The sequence below is a fragment of the Dipodomys ordii genome, unplaced genomic scaffold, assembly GCF_000151885.1.
Source record: "Dipodomys ordii isolate 6190 unplaced genomic scaffold, Dord_2.0 Scaffold184, whole genome shotgun sequence".
Lineage (NCBI taxonomy): Eukaryota > Metazoa > Chordata > Mammalia > Rodentia > Heteromyidae > Dipodomys > Dipodomys ordii.
This window is the reverse complement of record NW_012267400.1, coordinates 1,318,489-1,329,776: the sequence shown is the minus strand read 5'-3', so window position 1 is coordinate 1,329,776 and position 11,288 is coordinate 1,318,489. Positions and strand designations below refer to the sequence as shown.

General features: G+C 57.4%; 1 protein-coding gene across 1 annotated transcript; it reads right to left on the bottom strand.

The window, feature by feature from the left end:
• Window positions 1-1,274: 1,274 nt before the first annotated feature.
• On the bottom strand, window positions 1,275-10,636 carry Clec17a (C-type lectin domain family 17, member A). The gene is made up of 12 exons (XM_013034234.1): window positions 10,545-10,636; window positions 10,002-10,073; window positions 8,761-8,793; window positions 8,625-8,675; window positions 8,491-8,532; window positions 8,337-8,378; window positions 7,050-7,193; window positions 6,907-6,969; window positions 4,916-5,011; window positions 4,623-4,774; window positions 3,044-3,153; window positions 1,275-1,716 (listed from the first exon to the last, which is right to left on the bottom strand). Exons 1-12 carry the CDS (start codon window positions 10,585-10,587, stop codon window positions 1,584-1,586), a joined length of 981 nt encoding a protein of 326 aa, XP_012889688.1. The 5' UTR covers window positions 10,588-10,636; the 3' UTR covers window positions 1,275-1,583.
• Between the last annotated feature and the right edge of the window lie 652 nt (window positions 10,637-11,288).

Here is an 11,288-nt window from a genome sequence, read left to right as displayed (position 1 = left end):
GTGCGTGCGCGCGCACGCACGTGCACACACAGGCACGTGTGCACACGCCAGTCCTGGGGCTTAAACTTTGGGCCTAGGCGCTGTCCCCTTTTTCCTGAAGGCCGGCGCTCTACCACTTGAGCCATGCTCCACTTGCAGCTTTTTTTTGCTGGTTTCTTGGAGCTAAGGGTCTCACGGACTTTTCCTGCCTGAGCTGGCTTAGGAACCACAGTCCTCAGCTCTCAGCTTCCTGAGTAGCTGGGATTACAGGCGTGAGCCACCAGGCCCGGCTGCCTGACTAAGTTTTTGTCAACATTCTCTCTCGGAGCTGAATCTGGATGTTTTTCAGGTTTGGGGCAGCAATGTGCCTGGTTGAGGGCGGGGTGGGTTTAAACCAGGAGTTCTCCCCTGGAGGTGGGCTCCTCCTCCCCAGGGACCCTGGGAGGGGACCAGACACCTATTAGGTTGTCATTGAGATACTTCAGAGATGGGCTGGGGGGTCGACCACCTCCCCCCAGTGTTGGTAGGGCTGACCTTGAAAACCTCTGGTCTGAGGTTAGAGGCGTGGCTCAGGTGGTAGAGCACCTGCCTTGAGCAGAAAAGCTTAGGGACAGGGCCCAGGCTCCAAGTTCAAACCTCAAGCCTCACACATGACAAAAATAATAATAGTAAGTGAAAACTATGCACTGAAATGACATTCTACTATTGTAGAAAGACCACACAGATAGCAAAGAGTTTTATTACATCATCATCATCAAGCTTGGTTTAGGCCGGGCACCAGTGGCTCACACCTGTCATCCCAGCTACTCAGGAGGCTGAGATCTGAGGATCACAGTTTGAAGCCAGCTCGGGCAGGAAAGTCGGTGAGACTCTTATCTCCAATGAACCACCAGAAAACCGGAAGTAGAAGTGGCGCTGTGGCTCAAATGGTAGAGCACTGGCCATGAGCAAAAGAGTTCAGGGACAGCGTCCAGACCCTGAGTTCAAGCCCCACAACTAACCAAAAAAAAAAATATATCTAGGCTTGTTTTTGACATAGAGTCTCTTCATGCAGTCCAAGGCTGGCTTGGAAATCACAACCTCCCACACATGCACTAGGACTACAGGCGTGCACCACCATGCTCAGACATCATTGAACATCTTAACCCCCCCCACACACACACGCATCCCCACACATGTGGGCGGATATCTCCATCACCGTCCTGTGGGTGTGTCCGAGCCCCACGATGTATGGTGTGTGTGGAGGGAGGAGTTTACAGCTGCTCTGCCTTTCTAGAAGTTCTTTCTGGAAGGACAGGGCCACGCTGCCCGTCACACTGGTCCTGCCTCGGTATGTCCTAGATGCTGCCAGGGATCAGTCAGGGAGGGACCGCGGACCACGCCGCCACTGTGTTTCAGGTTCGGTGTGAGACTCCGCCATGCCCTGCTCGCCAGAAGCCGTGAGCCGAGAGCTCCGTGCAGCCAGCCGAGCCCCGGCCTCCTGCCAGCTTGCAGCCAGAACCAGGATTGGAAACCCATTCTCGTCATGGGGTGACGGAACAGGAGGGGCCAGGGGACCCCACTCTCCAGGATGGGGGCTCCCCAAGAGTTCAGGACCCCTGGCTTCAACAGGAGCACCTCCGCTCACAGATCCAATAGGTCGTCTTGGCACAAGAGAGGTCATTCCATGAGCCGCCCTTGTTCATGCTGGCACAGTCTTCCTCATGGCTATTGTTGGGTTCCTGGGGGTCCCAGAAACTGGGGAGAAGGGAGGGAGACTGTGAGCAGGAAGGAGGGGTGAGCGAAGGAGGCCGGGGGGGGGAGTGATTTCAGTGCACCCCACAATGACAAAGACAGAGCAATGTCAAGTTATCAAAACCCATAGAGCTGAAGCCGGGTGAGGTGGCGCACACACGTAATCCCAGCACTTGGAGGCCCTCAGGCAAGAGCCAGACTGCGCTACATGGCGAGGCCCTGTCTGAAAGGGAACAAAATAAAAGTGGTGAGCTGGTGGCTCACGTCTGTAATCCCAGCCGCTCAGGAGGCTGAGATCTGAGGGTCCGGGTTTGAGGCCAGCCCAGGCAGGAAAGAGCATCTATGACACTTTTATCTCCAATGAACCAGCAAAAAGCTGGAACGGGAGGCAGAGTGCAAGTGGTAGAGCGCCAGTCTCAAGAAGAAAAAAAGAAAGCCAACACAAGCTCAAAATCCCAAATTCCAGCTCCACGACCAGCACATAGGAAAATAATGCGGTGAGATTCCACCACACACAGTGGATCACACCTTTCATCACCTCGACTCAGGAGACTGAGATGGAGAGGACTGCGATTCAAGGCCAGCCCAGGCCGACAGTGAGACTTCATCTCAATCAGTAAGCCAGGCATGACTGGATGCACCTAGCATCCAGCTAATGCCGGAGGCCTAGGGAGGAGGATGGGGATCCAAGGCTAGCCCAGGCAAAATTGCAACACCCTACCTGAAAATTTCAAGTATGAAAGAGCTGAGACCTGGCTCCATAGCTCAGGGATACGGTGACTACCTACAAGTTGGACATCCTGAGTTCAAACCCCAATATAAAGAAAAGGAAAGAGAGAGAGAGTGCAAGCCGGGTGCTGGTGGCCCCACCTGTAATCCCAGCTGCTCAGGAGGCTGAGATCTGAGGGTTAAGGTTTGAAGCCAGCCCGGGCAGAAAAGACCCCCATGAGACTCTTATTTCCAATGAATCACCAGAAAACGGGAAGTGGTGTGTGGCTCAAGTGGTCGAGCGCTCGCCTTGAGCTCAAAAAGACACAGGGACAGCGCCCAGGCCCTGAGTTCAAGCCCCATAACCAACACAAAGGAAGGAAAGGGAGGGAGGGAGCAAATGAACGCACAGGGAAGGAACCATACAGGTGTGAAGTTCCAGCACGTAGGAGGCAGAAACAGGAGGATTGTAAGTCTGGCCTGGACTTCATACCCAGACAAATAGACAGAGTGACTGACATACAAAGCTCCAGGCTCAGCCACACCCCCATTTCCACGTCTCCTCCCTGTGATCAGGGTCCCCAGAGAAGACAGAGCCCCTCCCCCAATGCAGGACACCTGCCTGAGGGTGACGCGCGACCCGTCCAGCCACCGCCACTCGCCTTCGCGGTCCTTGTCACTCAGCCCCAGCCAGTACACCCGCGGAGAGCCGTGCGCCCGGGAGATGAAGTTCTGCAAGAAGCAATTTCCATTGTCAGTCCTCAAATGTCCCCCACGACCCTCAGGCGGGGACAGGGGGAGGAGGGGCCGGGCTTCGAGACACAAGGACACCCTCAAGGTGTGCAAAGAAGCACCCACAACTTCCCCCACTCTAGCCCCCAATGATGGGGTGGGGCGGAAGGGGAGACCCGCACAGCCCCCCCCTGGGAGCCTGTGGAGCCGGGGGGCTGTGCCCCTCTGGGTGGGATGAAGCGCAATGGGCCTGCAGGGGCGGGGCTTAGCGGGAGGCAGTTAGGCGATTGGAGGGTTCTCTTCATCAACAGAAGTGAGTGACATCTTATAAAATGAGAAAGCGCCAGCCCTCCCTGCTCTCCGGCTTCGAGGCTTGCTCTCTGACACCCCCCGCACCGTGCCATCCTTCAGCGCCAGGACAGCCAGTTAGCCTCTCAAGCCGAAAAGCTATAGAAACCCTGCTTTCTTCATAAGGTTCCCAGATTCTGGTATTTTATTACAGCAATTGACCATGGGCTGATGCATTGAGTGCCTCTGTTCCTTTGTAAAGGGGACAATCGTAGTGGTGACATCCTCCAAGATGGATAAGAGGGTGTTTGCCTAAAACGCTCAGCGCTGGAGCTGGTCCACATCCAATACTGGGTAACATACTTTAGCAACAGTCAATTCCTTCCTTTTCATGCCAGGCCTGGGTTTGAACTCAAGGCCTCGGCACCATCCCTGAGCTTTTTCACTCAAGGCCAGTGCTCTTCCACTTGAGCCTCAACTCTCCTTCTGGCGTTTTGCTGGTTAATTGGAAATAAGAGCTTCATGGACTTTTCCTGCTCAGGCTGGCTTTGAACTATGATCCTCAGATCTCAGCCTCCTGAGTAGCTAGGATGACAGGCGTGAGCCACTTGCACCTGGCATGTTTATTTATTTATTTTTGGTCAGTCGTGGGGCCTGAACTCAGGGTCTGGGCACTGTCCAGCATTTCAGCTCAAGGATAGCTTGAGCCACAGCGCCACTTCTGGCTTTTTCTGTTTATGTGGTGCTGAAGAATGGAACCTGGGGCCTCATGCATACGAGGCAAGCGCTCTACCACTGAGCCACCTTCCCAGCCCCGCATGTTTAATTTCTTATTGTTGATTTCCTCGGCTTCTCTGACCCAGCCCGCAGCAGCTCTGGTCTACAGTCAGGGCACTAACAGATTCCTTCAGTCATTAAAAAGAGGCTGGTGGTTCAAGCCCCTGAGAGAACTGAGATCCTGAGGATCACAGTCCACAGCCAGCCCAGGCCGAAGAGCCCTCTGGGGGCCATCCCTCAACTGAGCAGGGCTGGAGGCATGGCTCAAGTGGTAGAGCACCCACGGTGAGCAAGACAGCATTGGTGAGGCCTTACATGAAAACCCTAGTCCTGCAGACAGGGATGGAGACAGAGCGGGGCAGGAGGAAGCGGAGGGGGAGGAGGCCGGGGCCGGGGCGGCTCACGTGCTCCGCGAAGCTGTTAACGATCACCAGGTGAGAGTAGCTCTCCTGGCAGAAATTGCGGGCCTCGTCCCAGGACGCGGTGGTTGAAGAGAAGAAGTAACACTTGTCCTCAAAGGGGAGCCAGCCGTCAGGACACGTGACCCTGCCACAGTCTAGAGACGCGCATGGGCACGCGGTCAGCCGTGGACACAGCGTTTACACGTCAGCGAGAACCACCCCCAGAGAGCCATGGGGTGGGCCAGCTCTGTCATCTCCCCCATTTCCGGGCAGCACCCCAAGTTCCACTCACTCACCTACTAAGCCTCGAAGTTCCAGCAGGGCCTGGCTGGTGTCAGCTCTTACTCCATCCAAGTCCTTCTTCAATCCAGCCAGCCCCGCCATGCCAGTCACTGCCCGAGAAGAGGGGCTTAAGGGTTAAAAGCCTGGACTTGTGGCCACCCCTAAAGCCACATTCTCAGGGCCCAGGGTTCCTAGGCAGCTCAGAGGCGGCCTAGATCTCTGAGCTGGGTCCAGAAAGGAAGACATGATTCCATCATCACAATGTAGTTTTAACCAGGCATGGAAGTTCACGCCTGTAATCCCAGCTACCCAGGAAACAAAGATCAGGAGGACCGTGGTTCTAGGCTGGCCCTGGCTGGTTGTGAAACCCTATTGATCAACATACAAGCCAGGCGTGGGGGTGCTGGGAAGGTGGCTCAGTGGTAGAGCGCTCGCCTTGCATGCATGAGGCCCTGGGTTCGATTCCTCAGCACCCCATAAGCAAAAAGAAAAAAGCCGGAAGTGGCGCTGTGGCTCAAGTGGTAGAGCGCTAGCCTTGAGCTGAAGAGCTGAGGGCAGCGCTCAGGCCCAGAGTTCAGGCCCCACGACCAGACCCAAAAAAAAGAAAACAAAAACAAGCCAGGCGTGGGGGCACACACCTGGCATCCTACCTACACAGGAAGCATAAGTAGAATCATAGTCCAAGGTAAAAAAAAAAAAAAAAAAGCAAGACTATATCTCAAAAAGTAACAATCTAGCCGGGCGCCAGTGGCTCACACCTGACATCCTAGCTATTCAGGAGGCTGAGATCTGAGGATCATGGTTCAAAGCCAGCCCAGGTAGGAAAGGCTGTGTGAAATTCTTTTTTTTTGTTTTTGTTTTGGGTCCAGCCCCTGTGTGAGATTCTGATCTCCAAATGACCACCAGAAAACCGAGAGTGGCACTGTGGCGAAAGTGGCAGAGTGCTAGCCTTGAGCTGAAGAGCTGAGGAATAGTTCCCAGGCCCAGAGTTCAGGCCCCATGACCAACAGAAGAAAAAAAAAGTAACAATCTGTGCCAAGTGCCTGTAGCTCATGCCTGTAATCCCAGCTAGTAAGGAGGCTGAGATCTGAGGATCGCGGTTCAAAGCCAGTTCAGGCAGGAGAAGTCTGTTTAACGCTTATCTTCTAATGAACTACCAAAAAGTCGGAAGTGGAGCTGTGGCTCAGGTGGTAGAGCGCCAACCTTGAGCAAAAAAAGCTCAGGGACGTGCCTAGGCCCTGAGTTTAAGGACCAGTACCGGCACACACAGACACAGACACAGACACACACACACACAGACACACACACACACAGTGTGAACCAAAAACAGCTGGGGAGTATGACTCAAGTGGTACAGGAAGTGACTGCTGGGGGCGTGGCTCCGCGGTAAGGGGCGTGGCTTTGGCTGGGGGTGTGTGGCTGAACTAGTAGAGTGTCTTTATGATGGGGCGGGGCTTGGGGAGGGGCGCGGCTAGCGCTGCTGATTGACTCAGTGATAGGGCTGGCTCTGCTGTGGGTGTGACCCCACGTTGAGGGAGGGGTGTGGTTCAGTGGCTTGGGGCGTGGCTCCGGTGTGGGTGTGGCTCCAATGGATAGGCGAGGCCCATCCATCTAGGGGTGTGGTGCAGGGATAACACACGTGCCTAGCAATCACGTGACCTGAGTTGAAACCCCAGTACTCCTCAAAACACAAGAAAAAAGAAAAAAATACAAAAGGGCGCAGATATGCTACACTGAAACAGTTGTCTGAAATCCGTGTGCGTGTTCATACATAGAACACAACCCATTTTGCACAGGCCACCTATCAAGGCTGATGGCCGTCGTATTGGACAGCTGTGGTCCGACACGCCCGTGCAGCATGCGCATGCGCACATGAAGGAACGTGTAAGCCGCGCCCATCAGTATGCGCATGCGCAGAGAAGCACAGCCCCCGCTCCCGAAGCGGAAGCGGGGCCATGTGGATGCGCTGTGGACGGCGCAGGAATGGACAACCGCTCAGACTCACCGTTGGCTCTCCACGCCAGCTGCTCCCAGGTCGCCCGCCGCAGGTCCTCCACCACCTCCTGGTCTGTGAGGACAAGGCCCGTTTGAGCCCCGCGTCCTCCCGGTGCCCAGCCTCAGTCTCCCCCGGGTCGCCGGCCTACTCACACTTGGTCAGGGTCAGGGCCAGCGCCAGGGCGCTCAGCAGCAGAGCCGCGGCCGCCAGCGCGCAGAGCAGCGCCGCCCGCCCCACCCGGGGCCGGCGCGGGCCGCGGGGCTCCGCCCCGATCCAGGGCACCGGAGTCGCGGGGCCTGGGGACCGGAAGAGAGCATGGATCCAGGGCCCACGTCGTGAGGGGGCCTGGGGACGGGCTGTGTGGCTGTCATGCCGCCTGCGACGATCAGCGTGTGCTGGGGCTACTGATGGACTGGAAGGTGGGGGGCCTTGAACTCAGGCCTGGGCGCTGTCCCTGAGCTCTTTTGCTTAAGGCTGGCGCTCTACCCCTTGAGCCACAGCTCCACTTGTGGCTTTTTTGGTGGTTCATTGGAGATAAAGTCTCATGGACTTTGCTGTCCGGGCTGGCTTTGAACTGCCAGCCTCAGATCTCAGCCTCCTGAGTGGCTGGGGTGACAGGCGTGAGCCACCGGCACCCGGCCAATCTCTTTTCTTTTTCTTTCTTAGTCAGGGAGATAGATTTAAATAAGCAAAATGGGGCCCGGAGTGTGGCTCAGCGGTGGGAGGCGCGGCCGGGGGCGTGGCTCGGTGTGGGCGTGGCCTCGAGGTGGGTGTGGCTCTGTGACAAGCCTGGCAGGGAGGAGGCACTGGGGGTGTGGCTTTAGGTGGGTGTGGCCTGTGGTCAGGGCGTGGCTCCCGGTGGGCGTAGCCTGGTGGCAGGCGTGGTCTCCTGATGGGCGTGGCCTGATGGTGAGCTTGGTGATCTGGGGGCGTGGTCTGCTGGTGGGCGTGGCTCCCTGAGGGGTGGGGCCTGCTGGTGGGCAGTGTGGCTCAATGGTAGCCCTACCCTAACAGACTAAGTTCGATGGGTTCCAACCCCAGGACCCTAAAAACAATGTGCCAATCCGACATTCCAGGGCTGAGCGGAGCTCCTTCCTACTCCAGCCCCCTGGCAAGGAAGGCCCGGGGGCAGAGGACATTTCCTGCGTTCTCTGCAAGCAGGAACGAGGGGTGGAGAGTCTGCAGGAAATCGGGTGTCGTGGTGCACGCCGGTGGTTCCCCCCCCCCAGGACTGCAGGTTCCAGGCCAGCCCCGTCTCCCCAACAGCAAAGTCCCCAGAAAGACAGCTGTGCCCCGTGGGCTGGGGGGCTGGGCTCGGGAAAGTGCGGTTTCTGGAAGGAGAAGTTTCCCCGGCTCACTCGAGAGCTGCTGGCCTGAATCACCTCCTCTGGGCATGAACAGGGGGGACCGGGGGCCACCTGGGAGGCGTGGCGACTCACGGGTCAGGGACGGCTGGAAGGGAGAAGGTTCCAGATCACCGCCTGGGAGCAAGGAGGACACACTGTTACAAGGTGCTAAATAATCGGGTGCCGGTGGCTCTCGCCTGTCATCCCAGCTACTCAGGAGGCTGAGTTCAGGATGCCCTCTGCTCACCTGACTGGCGAGATGGGCAGGAGACAGACGGAAGGTCCAGGGCTGGAAGGAACAAAGGCCATCATCATCATCATCATCATCGGAAGCATGGCTCTGGCTGGGGGAATGGGGGTACCCCAGCCTACAGCTCTTACCTGTCACCGCCAGGGCCTTGGGAGGAAGCGGGGGGTTCTCTGGGCTCTTTCCTGAGGAGGGGGAAGCGTCACTTAGCTCAGAGCCAAGAAAAACCAACCCTGGCTCCCACAACCGCCCCCCCCAGGCCCTGCTCACCTGCCCTCGGGGGTCTTGGCGGTGCCAGGACACCTAAAGAGAAATTCACAAAAGAGATGACAGAGCATGGTAGTGCATGCCTGTAATCCCAGCTTGGGTAGAGGCAAGACAATCACCAGCCTGGGCTTCATTAGTGAGTCTCTGTCTCGGAAAATAAATAGGGCTGGGGTGCGTAGCTCAATGGGTAGAGCACCTCTCTTGCAAGCACTGGGTGGAAACTGCAGTTGCTGATAATAATATGCACCATGCCCGGCTTACTAGTTGAGATGAGGTAACACTTTTCCCTAGCTGGCACAAGGGTCAGTCCTCTTGATCCCCACCTGGCCCCCAGCTGGGACTGCAGGCATGTATGGACCACTGTGCCAAGCCATTGGTTGAGATGGTTCTAGAACGATTACACCCAGGCAGGCCTGCAAACACCACCCCCTGATCTCTAGCTCCCAAGCAGCTGAAGCCCCAGGTTTGAGACCCTCACCCACATCTCACCTGCTAGAAAGCAGGTCTGAGGCAAAGCCTAACGCTGCAGCCCAAGCCAACCTCAAACTGTGATCCTCCTACCTCCCTCTCCACCGCGCTGGGATTACAGGCTTGAACCACCAAGCCAGGCCCCAATTTCCACTTTTATAAATACTTAGGGGACTCTTGGAGAATCCTGGGCCAAGTCTGGGGGGGGTCCCCCAAGTCCAGGCCTTGAGCTTCGGAGGAAAGAGGACAGTGGTTTACACCTGTAGTCCCAGCTACTCCAGAGGCCGACAGGAGGATCACTTGAGCCCAAGCGTTCAAGACCAACCTGGAGCAATATAGCCATACCCCATGTCTAAATAAGAGCAGAGCCATCTGAGTCCTGGGTGTAAAATGGCTTTCTGGCTCTGGGGCACAGATGCCACGCGGCGCTGTGGCTCCCACGCCCCACCCCCAACCCCAGGTGTCTTTGAGGTTTCTCCTCCTCACACACTCCTACCCAGCCTTCAAAACCCCACTCCTCTGTCCTCCACCCCCACCTCCACCACTGCAGACAACTCTCCATTTCCTTTCCCCTCCTCTCTTTGTTCCTTCCCTGTAAATCCAGTTGGGGCCCCAGACCCCCACGGGTACAATGAGGCTCTCAGTTGCTCCTGTAGTCACGGTGTGACCGGCTCTGAGCACAGAGAACCATCCCCATGGGTTATTGCACAGCCAGTGTGCCCCCCAACCCCACCCACCCTGGCTGCCTCTGTTTCCCGGGAAAGCAGTGCCCTGACCTGGCTTGGGAGGAAGGTCCCTGTAGGGCGGAGTGGCGTTCTCATAATCTTCATCCTCATCCTCCATCATCCCTTCCAAAGAAAAAGCAAGTCAGGCCGGGTGTCATGGCTCACGCCTGTAATCCCAGCAACTCCAGATCTGCTGATGGCTGTGACAAATCCACGAGGCTCCGACCTCCAACGATTCACCAGAAAGCCAGAGGCGGCGCTGTGGCTCAAGGGGTAGAGCGCCAGCCTTGAGTGAAAAGAGCTCAGGGAGGGGCTGGCAAGGTGGCTCCGTGGTAGAGGGCTTGCCTCGCGTGCCTGAGGCCCTGGGTTCGATTCCTCAGCACCACAGAAGCAGAAAAAAAGCCGGAAGTGGCCCTGTGGCTCAAGTGGCTGAGCGCTAGCCTTGAGCTGAAGAGCTGAGGGACAGCGCCCAGGCCCAGACACGACCGACACAAAAACAGAAAGACAAATCATCTCCCAGTCACGACTCTCTCCCTCCTGCGTCCCCGGCCCTGGCCCACCCCGGTGGGCGCCTGGCCAGCGCCAGCTGAGCACCTGTGGAGTCCCAGCGCTGGGTGTTGGAGTACCAGCTCTGCATGGCGGCCCCAGCGCAGCAGCCCACACCTGAGCGCGGCCCGCCGGCCCTTCTGCCCGTCCCTCCCCCCCCCCAGCCTCTCTCACTTCTCATTTCCTTGAGACGTGGAAGACATGCAAATCCTCCTCGTGAGGAAGCGTGGAGCCCTCGCCCACACGACCAGGGTCACTGTGAACACTGCTCCAAACCAGCCCCAGACAGAGGCAGAAAGCTGGGGGAAAGGTCATCCCAGCTACGGAGGAAGGGTCAAAGTTCAAGGCCAGTCGGGACAAAATAAAGCGACCTCATCTCTAAAGACAAGCTGGGCAAGGTAGCTCACAGCTATAATCCCCGCTGTCCCGGAGATGAGGGTAGGAAGATGACAAGTCAAGACCACCGCTGGGAAGAAGCAAAACGGACAGAAGACGCCAGAGGACAGGGGGCGGGGGACGCGCAGACGGGGGGATCGCAGTCGCTTCAGCACCTGAAAAGCAAACAAGCAAAAGCCATCCGAGCCCCCGCGTGTGCGCGTGTGCGTGTGTGCGCGCGTGTGCGTGTGTCTGACCTCACCCCTGCGTGCGGGACGGCGGGCGGGCAGCCCCCGGCTCGCGCCCCGCCTCCTCCCGCGTGGTCCAGCGCTTCCGAGCCCAGCGGGCGTCCGTTGAGTGAATAAGTGACGGTCCTGCCCACGGAGCTGCGGCCAAGGTCATCGCCAAGGTCATCCC